Source organism: Poecilia mexicana, unplaced genomic scaffold (genome assembly GCF_051168715.1).
Source record: "Poecilia mexicana isolate PSO_F unplaced genomic scaffold, ASM5116871v1 scaffold_13, whole genome shotgun sequence".
Lineage (NCBI taxonomy): Eukaryota > Metazoa > Chordata > Actinopteri > Cyprinodontiformes > Poeciliidae > Poecilia > Poecilia mexicana.
Genome location: NW_028263382.1, coordinates 15,599,280 through 15,616,765, shown reverse-complemented (window position 1 = coordinate 15,616,765; position 17,486 = coordinate 15,599,280). Strand labels below are relative to the sequence as shown.

General features: G+C 40.1%; 2 protein-coding genes across 3 annotated transcripts; one reads left to right on the top strand and one right to left on the bottom strand.

Moving 5' to 3' along the window:
* The first annotated feature begins 176 nt into the window (after positions 1–176).
* On the top strand, positions 177–10,422 carry LOC106914174 (complement C2). The gene is made up of 19 exons (XM_014980799.2): positions 177–325; positions 442–548; positions 5,038–5,185; positions 5,267–5,452; positions 5,819–6,001; positions 6,124–6,222; positions 6,347–6,489; positions 6,567–6,708; positions 6,832–6,966; positions 7,414–7,518; positions 7,664–7,801; positions 7,895–7,989; positions 8,067–8,184; positions 8,504–8,651; positions 8,797–8,870; positions 9,330–9,421; positions 9,506–9,638; positions 9,715–9,764; positions 9,844–10,422. Exons 1-19 carry the CDS (start codon positions 274–276, stop codon positions 10,000–10,002), a joined length of 2,307 nt encoding a protein of 768 aa, XP_014836285.2. The 5' UTR covers positions 177–273; the 3' UTR covers positions 10,003–10,422.
* Positions 10,121–17,292, bottom strand: pnkp (polynucleotide kinase 3'-phosphatase). 2 transcript variants are annotated; one of them, XM_014980800.2, is made up of 17 exons: positions 16,523–17,292; positions 15,455–15,501; positions 14,938–15,210; positions 14,569–14,832; positions 14,389–14,468; positions 14,045–14,102; positions 13,842–13,949; positions 13,698–13,769; positions 13,544–13,592; positions 13,285–13,355; positions 12,801–12,893; positions 12,443–12,539; positions 12,298–12,359; positions 12,089–12,198; positions 11,093–11,180; positions 10,928–10,995; positions 10,121–10,708 (listed from the first exon to the last, which is right to left on the bottom strand). In XM_014980800.2, the coding sequence occupies exons 1-17, from the start codon at positions 16,641–16,643 to the stop codon at positions 10,588–10,590; spliced, it is 1,782 nt and encodes a 593-aa protein (XP_014836286.2). In that variant the 5' UTR covers positions 16,644–17,292; the 3' UTR covers positions 10,121–10,587. The 2 variants fall into 2 exon arrangements, with proteins under 2 accessions (XP_014836286.2, XP_087867880.1); XM_088011754.1 differs by having other exon boundaries at positions 15,455–15,496; positions 16,523–16,632.
* Positions 17,293–17,486: the final 194 nt, after the last annotated feature.

The window sequence follows — 17,486 nt, the reverse complement described above, 5'->3', positions numbered from 1 at the left end:
AAGTTGTCTTTATATGCCTTACTAGAGAGTACATGGTTTACTCTGAAAACAGAATCATTCAGCAGAAAGGGGTAGTGTCACTAAAAACGAAAGTGCTGAAATAAATCTATTTTCTGTCCTAAATTGCTCAATCCCTCTGTCCCTGTTTGGTAGCTGGATGTTAATGGGTAATCAGTCATCAAATAAAGCCACCGACTGCAGGACGACTCAGAAGGTCCGTTAGCGGTTTCTGCCACTTAGAAACAGAGAAACCAAACTCTGCCGAGTCTGATCATGAGTGTTAAATCCGCACTGTGGCTCCTTGTCTCCATCACCGTCCTGGAGGGTGAGTGTGTCAGTTTTATTCAATATTTGCAACACCAAATGGAGATCGCTTGGTCCAAAATGACTGGTTGCATTTGTGTGTTTGTCTCAAACATTATTTAACTTGTTGTGCTCCAGTGGCTCCACAAGAGTTTGACTACTACTCCGAAACATACGATGACCAAGGACCTCTGAACTGCTCGACCACGGAGACGATCAAAGGCGGGAGTGTCACATACTCAGAGGTGGGGATTATGAATCGCTCCCCACTTTATCACAGCAATGTCACGCTGCTATTTAAATAAGGTGTCACATTTACATCAACATCTTCATCTCAACAAATTAGAATAACCGTCAAAAACGTTACAGATTTCAGTGAATTAATTCAAGAAGTGAAGGCCATTGTAGGTCATAAATTCATGACCTACAGAGTGATGTTTTACAAGCATCATATTCTGATAGGGTTGATTTTTATGACTCCCAGGTGTTGGTTCCTGTAGCAGTGAGGGTGGGTGGCATCAAGACCTTCTGGAAAATAAAATCATCTTCTGCATGAAGCTTGTCGGCAGAAAGAACCATAAAGTGTTTGACAATTTCCTGGTCAACAATTTGGATAGCTTTGGACTTAGTACTGAAGTTGACCAATGCTAACAGGTAGCAATAGTGGTGCCATATCAAAAATGATGGGCTGAATTTGATATGTTTTGACTTTAAACCTGTCTTACAATTTATATATATTTACTTGGGACTTGACTTGAGTTGCAAACGACTGACTTGGTCCTCACTCTGATTGTGTGTGTGTGTGTGTGTGTGTGTGTGTGTGTGTGTGTGGGTGTGTGTGTGTGTGTGTGTGTGTGTGTGTGTGTTGACTCTTAATGCTCTGACTCAGGCTGTTCGTCAGAGCATTCATGTGTTTTTATTTCCTGAAAACGTTTGACTGGACTTTCTTCACAATTTTCTCTGGACAGTAGCTATCCCTGTTGCTTGTGCTTTTCTTCCACTTAACTTTCCATCAGTGTGCTTGAATAGAGTGCTCTGTGAAAAGAAAGCCTCTAGCAGTCACCTTTAGTGGCTTACTTTCTTTGAGGGAGGATGTTAGTGACTGTCGGCCAGTGAAGACCATAATATACATTTATGTGTCAAAAATATATATTTTTTTATTACCAACATGTAATATTCTGATTTTCTGAGAGCTAAACTTTGAGTTTTTATTAAATGTAAGCCATAATCGTCTAAATCACATGTGTCAAACTCAAGGCCCGCGGGCCACATGTGGCCCGCCATGTCATTTTATGTGGCCCCCGCAGCATTTTATAGGCCGACATTGACTTACAATAGGTTTTGAGCACGAATTGACTACAAACTACATCTCCCACAATGCATTCCGATTGTTACCAGCTAACATTACGGCTTCTCGCCACTAGAGAGCAGCAGAGTCACCTCAAGCTGCTTATTGATTTTCCCAGCGAATAAAACTGAGACATCGACAAGCTAACATCAAAACGTCCAAGAAAAGAAAAATCGATTTACAAGTAAGACTGTGAATGAAGATGTGTGAGTTGGTGTCAGGGCGGCAGGTCGCGTTAGACATTATCTTGACCGACAACATAAAAAAAATCGATCCTGTACTATTTTATCCGTGAAATTACAATCATATTAAAATTGACTATTTAGTCGCATTTTATGCGGTTTAGTTAATATTCACCGTGAATCCAGATCCCATCACAAATTAAGCAGATAAATGCATCTACATTTTTCTCGTAGTGACAAAAACCACCCCAATAACTTTTAATAAATTAAATTAAGCGACTTCACTTAAATTAGCATCACTTCACCCGCTGGGGTCTGAACGCACTTCCTCCTAGTTCCCATCTGCAGAAAAATCTGCGCTAATTCATGGAGACTTGAATTTAACGCGCCATTTCAACCAAAGGTTTGTAATGCGCTTCCTAACCATTTTTTATTTGTAAGTATTAATTTTACTTTTTAGCCAAACCTGTCTCTGCTAATAATATCTTCAATACATTTTTTGATCCCAGGCTTAGTTTATGGACTGAACAGACAGAAACAGTTACCATTATCCATTTTGAACTGTTGATTTTATTTTTGAACCATTTTTTTAATTGTAAAATGTTGCTTTTATTTTTGAACCATTTTTTATTTTAAAGTGTTGATTTTATTTTTGAACCATTTTTTTTATTTTAAAGTGTTGATTTTATTTTTGAACCATTTTTTATTTTAAAGTGTTGATTTTATTTTTGAACCATTTTTTTTAATTGTAAAGTGTTGATTTTATTTTTGAACCATTTTTTAATTGTAGAGTGTTGATGTTATTATTGAAACCATTTTTTAATTTTGAAGTGTTGTTTTTATTTTTGAACCCTTATTAATTTTGAAGTGTTGATTTTATTTTTGAACCCTTATTTATTTTGAAGTGTTGATTGTCTGAAAGACCTTACACATGAATTGCCCCATACGGGTTTGAACTGATGACCTCAGCATTACCAGCACAGTGCTCTAACCTGCTGAGCTAACTCACCTACCTTACAAACTGTTGAGTTTCCATGGATTTAAGAAGAACTTACATGATTTTACCACAATGGAGATTTGATAAAAGTGCTTATATTCCAATGTTTTTCAAAACAACATACATCATAATTTATTTTCCAGAGATTTTGTATTTTGAAGTGTTGATATTATTTTTGAACCATTTTTAATCTCCAAGTGATTGTATTTCAGAGATATTTTTTTATTTAATGTCTTAATTTTATTTTTGAACCATCTTTTATTTGTAATTATTGATTTTATTTTTTAGCCAAGTCTCTGTAGAACCATTTGTATCTGCTAATGACATCTTCAATACAATTTTTTTGATCCCAGGCTTAGTTTATGAACTGTAATGTGAAATTAGGCACAATTATAAGTCTGACAGTTTGTTCACCAAGTTACTGTGCTCTCTGAGAGGATCTGTAAGTATTTGACATCGTTCCATGCCCATTGTTCACATTAGTCTCTAACAAAATGTGGATCATCTACCAGGAACACTCCAAAGAGCATGAGTTTCTGTAGTGTAGTGGTTATCACGTTGGCTTTACACGCAAAAGGTCTCTGGTTCGAAACCAGACAGAAGCAGATTTTGCATGTTCTACTCATCACAGGTGTTTTACTAAAGGTCAACAAGGGTTCTGTGGTGTCATGGTCTGTACTCTGAATCCAGACATCTGGATTCAGAGTACTGAGTGCAAACCTCAGTTGAAATTTTCATGCGTTGCATCTCACATCATCAACTTTGGAACCTCAAACTGAAACAAAGCAGAGAAGTTCAGTTCCTGTAGTGTAGTGGTTATCATGTTTGCTTTACATGCAAAAGGTCTCTGGTTCAAAACCAGACATAAATGGTTTTTGTAGGTAATGCATCTCTTGGGGTGCAGTGAGACAACAAGAGCCTTCCTCTTCCGTGATGGTTCATTTGCCAATCGACTTCAATGTCGGCTTCTTTGAAATCAAAGCTACTTTACTTCAATTACCAATTGGCAGTTCTATGGCGTAATGCACATGTGTCAAAGTCAAGGCCCGCCGGCCACATGTGGCCCCCCAGCATTTTATAGGCCAATGACTGACTTAAAATAGGTTTTGAGCACGAATTGACTACAAACTACATTTCAACCAAAGGTTTGTAATGCGCTTTCTAACCAGACGCTCCAAAGCGTCCGGTCCATAACTCTTCAACACGCTGTCAGCTCCCGGTCAGAAAGACGCATTTAGTTCAGAGACCATGAGATGATATTCAGAAAGGATTTTTTAAATTAATAGATTTCAGTTGCCTCTGAGACTAAATCTTTGCATAAAGTCTATAATGTCTGCCCATGTGACTTGTTTTTATTATTTGTTTGCTTACCTTTAAACACTGATTTAAATATTGTAATTTTTAAACTGAGCAGTAATTTTACATCCATGGAAACTCAAAAGTAATATTTAAAACTTCAATACATAAAATCAGTTATTTAACAATATGAGGTGGTGTTTAATTTATTTTTAACATTGTATTTTATACATTTATGCTACAGGTGCCCAAGTCTAGTTTTCCAGAGCTACCATCTGCAACTTTAGATGGATTCCTTCTCTAACACACCTGGACCATTGACTCATTATAAGCCTCTGAATGAGGGAAGTCAACCTTTTGTCTGGGGTGTTTTAGCAGGGATGCCCTCCTGATTTGTACCATCAATGTGGCCCGTTGAAGGGGCCCAATATGCTGAAGTGGTCCTCGGTGAAATTGAGTTTGACACCCCCGGTCTAAATTATTGCGATGAAATGAATAAGAGTTATCACTCTGTTTAGATGCTATAGTGAATGAGTTTCACTTTGAATCAGTTTGCTGAAATAAATTCACCTTTCAATGATAATCTAATGTATTTAATTGCACCTGCAGATGGAATGATTTGTGTTTTCTCAAAAAGTAATTATGAAGCCTGTCACACTGATGAAAGAAGTAAAAAACAACAACAAGAAATTAAAGAAATTAATTTATAGAGTACTAAGAAGAATGAGTACAGTCAAAAGAAGAAGCATGTAGAGTGAAATATCTTCATCTCCAACACTAACATTAATTATTGGCGAAAGGAGCAAGAAACATGAAAAATAATAAATGTGGGCTTCTTTTCAATTAAATGCTTTTTAATTTTTTTATTCTTTTACCTTTAACCTTGAAGAAATAATGTATTTCCTCCCCAGGGAGGGATGGAGGGTAGTGTGATGACCTATCACTGCGATCCAGGGAAATTCCCACACCCGGTCAGCGACAGGATCTGTGGTGCTGATGGAGAATGGTCACCAATGAGACTGCCCAGTGGCAGGCTTGTGTCCCGACCCACTTGCAAAGGTAACGTTTTTATTTTCAAGGACCTCCGCCTCCTTCCTCCCCCGTCCACTGAACACCATTCTGTCTCCCTGTCACACACAGACATGATGTGTCCGGGTCAGCTGCAGCTGGACAATGGTGACTTTTGGCCCAGGGATCAGTGGTTCCCAGTTGGAATGACGCAGAGCTTTTCCTGCCATAGCGGTTTCTCCTTACACGGGTCAGAACAAAGAAACTGCACGCTGTCTGGAGAATGGACCGGCACAACTCCAATCTGTCGCAATCATGGTGAGGAAACAATGCAAAGATTGCTCACTGCACTACTACGCTGTAGGTGGAAAGCGGCGATGTGTTGGTAGGTTTGGATTTGGGCCTTATGCTTTCCATTTTCAGATGATGGCTTGTTCAGAAAACAGAGATTTTCAAAGTTTAGATATCGTTCTATAACTGCTTTTAACTTCTACGAAACTTCATCCATCACATGAAATCCCCACAAAATTAAAATTTGTGATTATAATCTGACATATGAAAATCCTTAAGAGGTTTATTTATATAGTTTGTAAAGAATAAAATATATTTTGAACATTTTATTTTAAACAACACGGACATAAATTTTGTGCAGCCTCAGAATAAGTCATTATAGTACGCTTATAGTTTTTGCAGCCAGTGAATGTAACGACCCAGGGATCCCCCCGGGGGCCAAGAGGTCAGGTGATCGTTTCCAGATAGAAGACAAAGTGACTTACCGATGTCAGGCTGGAATGCATCTGCTTGGGTCGGCTGAAAGGGTTTGCCTGGAGAACGAGGAGTGGAGCGGCTCATCGCCAAGGTGCCAAGGTGATGACTTTTATTATTTCTCATTAGAAAGAGCTCACACACTAAACTCAAACATTATAACTCTACCAGCAACAGAGTATCCAGCTTTTCCCTCCATTCGGTACTTTTGTGCTTTATTGCAGCTCCTCAAACTTTTGACACGCCCAGCTCCGTGGCTGAAGCCATGGCGGGATCTCTCGCTGGTGTGATGGATGTTCTCTCTCCGGATTCCAAAAAGAAAAGTTGTTAATTTTTTATTTATTATTATTATTTTTTTAATGAACATTAAGATGTTTTTATGTAAAAAAATAAAAAATATGTTCAAATGGAATAAAAAATATCAATCGTGTGTTTGTGTGTAAAAAGATGTTAGCAGAACATTTGGCCGGAGCTTTCTTGTGGGTGAAGTCAGTCGTATGAACATCTACATTTTGCTGGACACATCGGGAAGCATCAAGAAGGAAAAATTTGAGTTGGCCAGGAATGCAACCATTGCTCTGATCAGAAAGGTTTGTATGAGACACGGTCAGGGTTAAAGTTACAATAACATCCTAGGGTCTTTGAGTCTCATCCTCTGTCCTTTTAGTTGGACAGCTACGAAGTCCAGCTGAATTTCCACGTGTTGTCGTTTGCCAGCGAAACCAAAGTCATTGTCAACATCCATGAAACGGATATAAGCGGGGATTCTGACGAGGTCATATGGGCTCTGATGGACTTCAACTACAACAGTAGGACATGGCTTGTTGCAAACTTTATAATTAAAAATCACATGTCACAGTATGCTGGTGAGTTAACGAATTCAACCAAGTGAGTTTTGTTTTTAAACTGATCAGTTTCTTTTTCTGCTGCAGGTCACGGCCGTAAGACAGGCACCAACCTTTACTCTGCTCTGGAAAATGTGGCGAACACAATCGGCTTCTTAAATGAAAACAGAAACAAGAACCATTTTAATGAGACCCAGAACATCATCATCATCGAAACCGATGGTAAAAAACAACAACAACAAAAAAAAAAAACTCTTGGAGTCTCACAAATGCAACTGCAGATCAGCAGCTTCTCCTGCTTTTTAGAACAAGTGTAGCAAAGTACAAAACACCTTGAACCTTGACCTTGGACACAAAAACATGCGCATACACCACACCCCGATGATGAGTGTTGCTGAAGCCTTCATCATGAAATTTGGTCCTTTACTTGACCTTACCTGATTGAGTTTGATGTCATTTTATTTACTTTTATAAACAAGCTTGTCCTCTGTGTTGGTTTGCTTCAAGACACCTTGCAAGTTTTATTTTCATGGAAGCTAAAGGGATAAAATACTTTACCTGTATTACCATGGCAATAAGACAAGCCCTTTTCAAAAGAATTAAATATTGTATTAGAGATATTGCAAAAATTGTGATGCTTCTTTTTTTGTTGTTGTATTTTTCCTGCAGGTTACTCCAACACAGGGAAAAAGCCAGAGGCCGCTCTGGTCAGGATCCGGAGCTTACTGGGCTACAGCACCACACAACACGATCAGACACACGAGAAACTGCTGGGTAGGATGACATGGATTGATATGAATGCACAACAAGTATTTTTGATTTAAAATTTGAATTGACAAATTTGAAATGAAAGATACACCATCAGGAAAGGATGAGTGCAAAAATAAAACATAAAAATAAGGGAGTTCGATGTTTCCAGATGTCTATGTGTTCGGCGTTGGGGAACAAGTGAACAAAGACGAGTTGAACTCTCTGGCCTCCAAGAAAAGTGGCGAGAGGCATTTCTTTGTTCTCAAAGACTTCAGCTCACTGGGAGAAGTGTTCAACAGCATCATCAGTGAGTAGCAGCTGTCAGTCAGTGCGAAACCAAACATTACTCAACACGGATTGTCTCTAAACGGAACCAAATTCGTGCCTTTCCATTGACCAGGTGACAGAAGTGTGACAATGTGCGGGATAGCTCAGGAAGACGTCACCGAACATGCCACGGCCTACACCAGGCCTTGGCACGTCACCCTCTCATCGGCAAGTGCAATCTCTCTCAGTTAGAAGAAACCGGTTGAAGTGGGCTGTAAGCTTAAACAAATTCTGTCTCCCTGTAGAACGAAGGGACACACTGTACCGGATCTATTGTAAGCCAGAACTGGGTGCTGACAGCTGCTCACTGCTTTGGCAAAAGGAGCACAAGCAGAGTCCCAAGTGAGCTAAAAATACAATATGGTAAGAAGCTGAAATTGTCAATAATTTGGAGATGAAGACAAATATTTAGTCTTTTAAAAATAAATGTTCTCATACAGATTACATTTATTTTAATCTTTAAATCATTATAGATTAATTTAGTAAAGCTTTGCTTAAGCAAGAATACATGCAAGGACATCATACTTTTCCACAAGATTAAGTTCATATTTATATTAAATATCTATGTCTGGAAAAAAAAATAGATTGATTCATAAGTTATCCTGGAAAGGGTGAACATATATAATTATATTGAACTCAAATCCTTTATGCGGACATAGTAAACCGTGTCTTTGGTTTCCAGATGGAGGACTGGTGGATGGCATCAGGGTGATCACCCACCCCGAATTCAACACCCTCAAACTGAAAGGGAGGAATGTCTCAGAGTTTTATGACTACGATGTGGCTTTGGTAGAGACAAAACAGAAAATCCCGTTGTCCTGGAATGCCAGGTGAGGCAGATGACAGTAAAGCAATCTGTAAATGGCTGCAGGTCAGCACACGTCTGATTGAACAACTTCTTCAGGTGTTTAATTATGAATGCATACAGGTGTAGTTTAATGTGAGATTTACTTAAATAAAATGTTTTTCCAACAGGCCTATCTGCTTGCCATGTACCATAGCGGCCTCTCGAGCCATGAAAAAAATCAACTCCACCTGTGAGCAGCACAGTAAGTAATTTTTGTAATGACGGCACTTGGAAAAATGTAATGCTGCAGTTGTTGATTTTTATGTTTTTTATGATCTGAAGCGTTTGAACTGCCTTGTTGCTGAAATGTGCTGTACAAATAACTTTTGACTGGAGAGAAGTCCTGTGTTAAAAGACTTAAGACTAGAGTGGTGGTTCACCTTCACCAGGACGACCTTAGACACACAGAGCTGAAATTAAATGTCTTAGTTTGTTTTAAAGTGCTCCAGACCTAAATTCAATTGGTAATATAAAGTCTTTTGGGAACATTGTATTTCAAAAACGTTTTTTTTTTCCCTTCAAAGTGATCAACTAGTTGGTTTCTCACAGGAAATCCTAATAAAACACTGAGGTTTGTTGTAGCATGAGACAGTTGAAGGGGGAGCACAGCTGTGTCTCGTATTTGTTCATAAACATAAAGCTGTACGCAATGTTTCAACAGGGGAGGAACTCCTTTCACACACGGCGACTCCTGCCTTCTTCATCCACAAGACCAAAGAACGGAAACAAACTCATATCCACCTAAAGAATCAGGTGAGTTTTCTAGGCCAGTCATCATAAATCTGATAGAAATCCTCCTGGTAAAATAAAGTGCTGTTGTGTTTTCTCTCTCTGCAGAGGCCAGCCTGTGTGGAAAAGGCCAGGGTGACCCTAACTGAACCAACAGATGTATCGCTAGACGAATATGTGACTGAAAATTTCCTCTGCTCTGGAGGAACTGCAGGATATCAGGATGGCATCAGCTGCAGAGGTCTGGAATCTTCCAGTTCAAAAACAGCAACAGAGATCAATATAGGACACAAATAACAGCTGCACCTCTGTCACAGGCGACTCTGGCGGATCCCTGTACCTGCAGAAAAGGAAGCGCTTCTTCCAGGTCTGAAAACTTTTAAACAGGGGAAAAAGAGAAGAGTCGGATCGCCATGAGTCAAACTATTTTCTGTTTTCATCGGTAGGTGGGGGTGCTGAGCTGGGGCACCATAAACGTGTGTGAGATCCCAATGAGCAGCAGGAGCAGAACCCTTCCTGACGCCCGAGACTTTCACATCGACCTCTTCAAGTTGATGCCGTGGCTGAAACAGCACCTGGGGAAGGAAATCCAGTTTCTTCCTTAAGAGCCAGAGAGCAGATCCTGGACCGTACAGTAGAGCAAGTCCACTGTATGCTAATGAATACCTGACTTAATGTAGATTGCAACATCATGCAGATCATTCTAGAAAGATGATAGACCTGTTGAATAAAAATCTTAAATCTTTATTCAACAGTTTGAAAAATAAAATGTAAACTGTATTCTGAGTGTTGATGTTTGTTCAAACCCTGAGACTTTCTTTAATTTTAATTAATCAAACTATTCAGGTAGGAAGTTTTATTGTCCAGTGGAAACGGTGAAAATTTGGAGCAATGGAAGTAAAAAAAAAAATCTACTTCTGTTTTTACATTTTACCAGTTTATCTCTAGACTCAACATATAGACAAAAGTGTCTCTGTTATGATGTAATGCTTCTTGCAACATGTCAATAAAATGACCTGAGCTAATCTGCTTGACATCTCTGCTGTAATCACTGTAAGTAATCACTTCAATAGCTTAGCATGTGAGCTAAATAAGCAGACTGTTTATCAGCTGCAGGCCTAATATCCCAGTGTCTTTCCTGAGGTCTCATCTGTGATCCGTCGTTGTCAGAACCGGCTGCTTGAGTCCGGTCAGCCCTCGGAGAACTGCCTGAACAGAGTTTCAGACTGACTGTCCTTGAAGTGTGGAACAAAGTGGATTTGAAGGATCTCAGAGAACCCCTCAGAGACATTTGGAGCCACAAAGTTTTTCCTGCCCAGAAACAAAAGACAGATCACATCAGTTAATTCATAATAAAATGTTTTAAGTACGCAAAAAAAATGTAAAAATAAAACGGATTTAGCAAAAAGGACACAATTTGAGCAAGTACTTTCAAACAAAATACCAATTTCAGTCCACATGAGTCTTTTGACTCTAGAAAAAAGTTGAGCAATATGACCGAGGCCGCCATCACAGGCCAGTTTCACTCACTTGTAGCTGTGGAAAACCATGTCGTTGACCTTAGCGTGTTTGCTGTTGGATGGAGCCATCTCACGGAACTGAGGACAACAGCAAAAACAGACGAGGTTCCTCACAACCAGGACAAAACTGAGCCATGTGTTTAGAAAAAGAAATCGGGGATGTTGTTGGTCATACTCTGTTATTGTGCTTGGCTTGCTCCAAGGTGGCAGTGAAGAGGAAACAACGGCAGGACACTCCTGCTGCTTTGGCCACGTCCAAGTATCTGCAGAAACCCCCACACAGGTCAGTTTATCAGTGCAATTCTGGTGTTGGAAAAACTTCACAAAATCAGAATCATTTTCCTACAAAAATATGCTAAAGGGGACCTATTATGAAAAATTCACATTTAGCATGTTTTGTTCTTCCATTTGTTTTTTGGCGGTAAGTTAATGGTTTCTGGTATTACCTAGCAACCCCAGTACATCCCAGCCCATCACCTAGCAACCCAAGCGAAGCTCCAGCACATTTGGTCACGTGATACAACGGCTGTGTTTTGTTGTTGACTTACCATCCAGGAACCACTTGCTGCATTCTTACTGGTTGTGCAGGAGGCTCTACTTCTGTTTTTTAAAGATGTGCAGTTGTATAATTGTGAATCTGTTTGAAGTCATTTTCACATGTGAGTGTAAATGTTGAGTTTGGGGGGGCGTGGCCTGCAGCAGATTATTTGGATTTAAGGTGACAAGAGGCCCTGAGAGCTCAAAAATAAGCAAAACTAACCAGACTAAATTCTCATAATATAAGACTGATTGTGTACAACAAATAGAATGAACATGTTTTGTGTCGCACATAGACCTATCCTAACCTTGTCAAGGAATCATAACAGGCCACCTTTAATGTTTTAATGCAGACTGCAGAGAATATTACTGAATAATAATTAACACCTGAAAGCATCAATCATGAGAAAAGTGACTTGAACTAGATTGCAGAGCAAACACTCCTCCAACGCAAACATTAACTAATCTGTTTGTGTTAAATCATTTGCATTTGTGACATGATTCTCCTGCAGGCAGTTTACATAAAGGTGGATCCAGTGAAGTGGATCGCGATCATCAAACTGAAACATAAAAATGACACACCCATCCAAACAAACAGAGAGAAAACACATGGGAGGTGCTGCAACGGAGCTACCGTTTGCGAGACTCTGGGTCTGGGTTGGTGTTGTCCACGGCGACGCTGCGGCCCTCCTTCAGAGCGCGCTCGCACGCCGACACGCAGTTCTGCCAGGAGCCGAGCGTGTCCTGTTGCGGACGGGAGTGGAAACAAGCTTTACTGAACTGAAAACCAAAACAATGAGACTCGTTCAGTTAGCTGAGCTGAAATACTCAGGATCTACTCGCCCTGTTGACGTAGACGTAGCCCTTCGGAACAACGTGGGTGTGGAAGAAGGTGGATTTACCAGCTGGAAAGAAAAGACAAAAAAAGAATATCAGGGTGTTGGCGGACGGACAGACCAGAAAGGTGACATACCCCTACAGACGGTACCTGCAGGGTAACCCACGGCAACAATAACTTCTGTGTTGGTGCAGGTGAGCGAGGCGGACGGCGGGTCGAACAGTCTGCAGCTGGAGTCGAGCTTCCGCTAATTCAGAATGAAAGACAACGATTAAGACGCACACAGATTAAATTATATATCTACACACCAGAGGATTGTCAACCTTGGACTTTAATAAGATTTTTGTCAAACGTATTGATCATTCCCCATAATTAGGGCTCAACAGGTTCCCTGATTGGTTTTATGCTGAGCCAGAATAAAGCCCAATAGAAGGAATGACTCAGCCGCGATGAGTCAGGAAAACATCTGTGACACCAAAAAGAGGATTCAGATCTAAGCTGTACTCACAGGGTCAAAGTCAGGCAGGCTGTAGGGGGCGCTCTTCCATCCTAAAAAGTATTCTTCTGGTGTGTAGAACTTAAGCCCAATGTTCAGCGCAAACTGCAACAACAGAAAGAAAAAACAGCTTTGAGCTCCACTAATCTATTCACTGAGATCAAACATGATGTTAACGACTTGGTGGAGACAGGAAGTGACAGGAGGAGGATGAGGTTCCCACATATTTTCAATAGAAAAATTCCCAAATAAATTTTCTAGATTTAACCTTCTAAAATCAAGCAGAAAAAAATAAAATAAAAAATTTAGAGCAGATATTTCTACACTGAGCTTTCAACATGGAACCTCCAAAAACCAGAGACAAACATGAGAGAAGGACACAAAAAGGAAACATGGAAGAGTGGAGAGAAAAAGGGGGGAAGGAACGAAGGAGAGGAGAAAAGATGGGATGAAAGGAAGGACAAGAAAGCAGAAGTAGGGACTTTGGAGCTCTTACCAATCTGTCACTGCAGGAGAAATCCTTCTTCTTCTTGCCCGGAGCCCAGTTCTCCGGCCTTCCTGCAGCATCTAGACACAGGGAGACGGTCAGGATGTCGTATGAATTTGTCAACCCAAGTGTTATAGACTGCTACAGATTCAACTGACACATGATTTGGTTAAGCAATGGAGGCTTCTGTGTTTGACATCAAACAGAAACAGAAAAGAGAATATTTATCACATCGACATCAAAGCCACACACCTGAGCTCTGACTTACCTCCGACATAAAAACTCTGGGTCTTGTCGACAGCCAGCCCGTCATTCGCCTGGACAGGAGACACACCAGAGACGCCATGCAATAAAATTTATTTTTATTGATTCTTTGTTTGGTTTCTGGTGGTGAAGCTGCTATGTATCAGGTGTGTACTCACTTTCTCACACAGGTGATTCCACATTCCCATCACGGGTTTCCTGTAGACACCAGGGCCGCTGGCGACAAACACCTGAAAGCGTGGAACGGGAGATCAGTCGCTGCTTGATGCTGAAGGAATCTGTTACGAGAACATGGGACCAACCTGCACAGGCAGCTGCAGTGTGGTGAGGATGTCCTCCACTTTAGACTTGAACACCTCTGGTATCAGTTTGCCCCTAGCGATCCCCAGCTGGTTGGTGAAGAAAACAACCTGCAACACGTTACACAAGCATGTAAAATCCAGCAGCACTCCACTAGGTTTATTCTTCTAAAGTCCACCAGTGCAGACGTTTTAGTGCTTCGCACCTTATAGCCTTTTTTGAGCAAGCTGGCCAGCCTGGGCTGAATCTCCGGGTACAGAATCCTAGGAAATTCACATAATGAGAGTTAAATAATCTACATCTGTTAAAGTGCATACAGTTTTTGAACTCTTGAACATTGTTCACGTTACAAACACAAAGTTTATTTAACCGTTTAGTGATACACCAACACAATGTCACTGCTGGCGAGGCTGATACTTTTTACAAGTCATCATTTAATGAGTTGTGAGATAGAACGTACTCAGGTTCACCCCCCCCCATCACAAGGCCAAAAGATGGAAATAAAAGATCAACAATTATCAAAGAACACATGGAGGAGAATGAACATACTTCCAGTCATCAGGTGCGGTGGGAAATACTTTTCCAGATTTGGTGGTGATAATGCATCCATCAATATCAAACCCAGCAATCTGAAAGCAGAGAACAAGTATATAAACCAAGTTTAGTAGTACATAGCACAAACATACCAGTAAATCTTGTGTTTCGTTCCAAAAAGGAACCGTTCCCCACCTTGTCGCTCGCTTTCACTCCTGCAGAGATGTAAAACAAGAGGTTTCCTGTCTGCTGCCAGCTGCTCTTCATGCACGCCTTTGCTGGAGATGACGACGGGGAAGAATGGGTGTCTTTATTCTCCTCTGTCATCTTCTTTTCTGCAAACTCCTGCAGCTGCTTTAGCTTTTCCTCAGCGAGTCTCTCCTCCTCATCCTGCTCATCTAATTTCTGTCGCTTCACCTCCGACTGGTCCCTCTCTGTGTTCAGCTGCCTTTTAGAAGCCTGAACAAAAAAAATATATACATACAATCACTCTCACAATCATGTGCATTTATTTGTGGTGCATCAAAAATGTATAAGATGCATGAGAAACAGATGATGTTTTACCTTAGAGGGAGAGACGGAAAAGAAGTCTTTAATACTGCGTTTCGGAGTCGGACTGGATTCAGCCTCCTTCCTGCTTCTACCTCCTTTAGTCTTATCTGAGGCTTTCAGGTTCCTCCGTGGCATATTGCAAGCTGTTCCGTTGGAGCTCAGAGAGACGTCCAGTGTAAACGGGTGGCTCTGGTTGACCAGGTACAGGGTGCCTCCGTGGGTAAGTTTACCTGACTGACCCCGACCCAGCTTCTCACCATTCAGGAAACTGGGATTTGGCCCAAGCTGCAACAATACGTCACATGTGGACATTGGACTGGAGAATCTCCAGGGCAACACTTCGTTTAATGACGAAGTGTTGCCCAAGATAAGCAGGGTGTGTGTAAAGGGAAAGAAAAAAAATGTGCTGACCTCAGCTTTTTTCATGAAATAAAATAACTAACTTGATGTGTTAATGTTGCATAACCTGGCAGTGATGCTTTAGTTGTAGATCATTATGATACCTCTCTGGGTGGGTGTGTTCCCATACCTGAGTAACAACCACATCCTGCTCTGCATAGCAAGCCACCGCCTTCACTGAAACAAACACAAGGGCTGTTAAAATGGATATGGCACATGATCACAGAGGAGGCGATTTAATATGTGTGTGGCTTACTCAAACATAGGTGCAATGAGTCACAGAGAGTGCAGATATTAAAGTAAAACACACATGAAAGATAGGAGAATGTTATTTTTAAGCTATCAATATTTAAAAAAAAAACCATTGCTTATTTGTAGGTTTAACAGAAACTAGAGGAAAACAATCGTTCATGAAATGATTTGGCTGTTTCTCTCAAGTTTAATATCTAAGTAGTAACACTGATTTAAAACTCTGCAGACATAATGCAATCCTGTATGCACAGATTCATATTTAACAGTTAAAACAGGGATGTTGCTAAGGCAGAATAAAAACATATTTTGCCAGACGACTGGAAAATTTCAGGTCAAATGCAGCACAAATTATTTTTGTGCTGCACGGAGCATGTTTTTCTTAATTCTGGGCAGTTTATTCCCATTCAATGCAGACAGCAGGAGCCTAGACCCATGTTTTAACCTTACTGCACCAAGATCAATCTAAAAATAATTATATTTACCCTATTTGACAATACAAGTTTGAAATAACATCACTTTTAATCTCACAATAAGCATCAGATAATCTTTACATTTTAAAATTTCATAAATTTCCAGACATATTTCCAAATAAATCTCCTTTGATTTAGGCTGTTTTTCAGATCTAAGCACGGACATTCACTTTAATTTTATTTGAAGATAACGTGGATCTTTAAAATACCAAAGAAATCCCCAAACTACCGGTACTAACAGGATCCATTTCACCCATTATTCAAGTGATACTGATTCCCTCCAGTAACTATCATGAAAGACAAAAACAAAAATACACTGAAAAGATGACATTATATTATGTTATCATATTATACTTGGGTGGACATTTTCTCTCTTTTACTCCTGGTAACCGAGCATATCAACATTCATGATAAAACTGATATAAGCTGACATTACGGCCAACAGTGCATTGTTATTGAGTGTCTCTCTGCCTCACCCTGGTGCCTGGAGCATTTCTTGTCGGCCACCCCAGTGTCCGGACCCCGGCCCAGAATCACAGCCCGTCCGTCCTCCAGTGGAACCCGGATCCCAGAGGGTCCAACCAGCGTACACGACATCTGTGGAGCCACTTCCAGCTACTTTTACTAACTATTTAGAGCAACAAGGAAGGCAAACATAGGACGTTCTTTTACGTCCTGTTTCGGTGGCGTTTCTGGGTCTACTTTAAAGGTGTGTTGCGGCTAAAAAAATTAAACTGAAAAAAATGTTCCCCGTTTAAAATCTGCAAAAATTGTGATTTGTTTAGTTGCAAGCTATTTCTGCAGGAGGTGCGTCTGCAAATCATGCTCGTGCAGAAACATGCTTTATGTTTTAGTGTTCCGCAATGACTGACAAGTTGTACGCAACATGGAAAATAAGTTTTATTACTATTTAACTGTTTGCATTCATATTTGATTCGTGTTACAATTGTACGTTTGGAGTCATAGTCTTGTACATTGTAAAATGTGTTCATTTTATGCGGTAAAACGCGTTTAAAAGAGTTTGAAACTGTTCAATGTGTCTTTTTTTCCCCTCCCATCTTGTCAGATGAAAAACTACCTTTTATGAAAAAGCAAAAATAAATAAATAAAATAAAGCTAAATGAAATGAAATAAAACTACTAAATGCCTTGGTTGGTTTGTGTTTTTTATGACATCCGTTTCATTTTTCCAAATGACAGTGGTACAGTTTGTTAAAAACTTAAATGTTTTTGAAAAAGCAAACAAACAAAAAAACGAAGTAAAAACCTCATGGGCAGTGTGTGTTTCTTTACATGCTAAGGTTTTTGTATTATAGCCTCAAATAAATGAAGACTCACAAGATAAACAGGTTTTACTTGATGTCAGGATCGAGTAACGCAGGACTAGTCACACACTTAGACTGTTGACACACAGTTTTTTTCCATCCAGCTTATCTCTGCA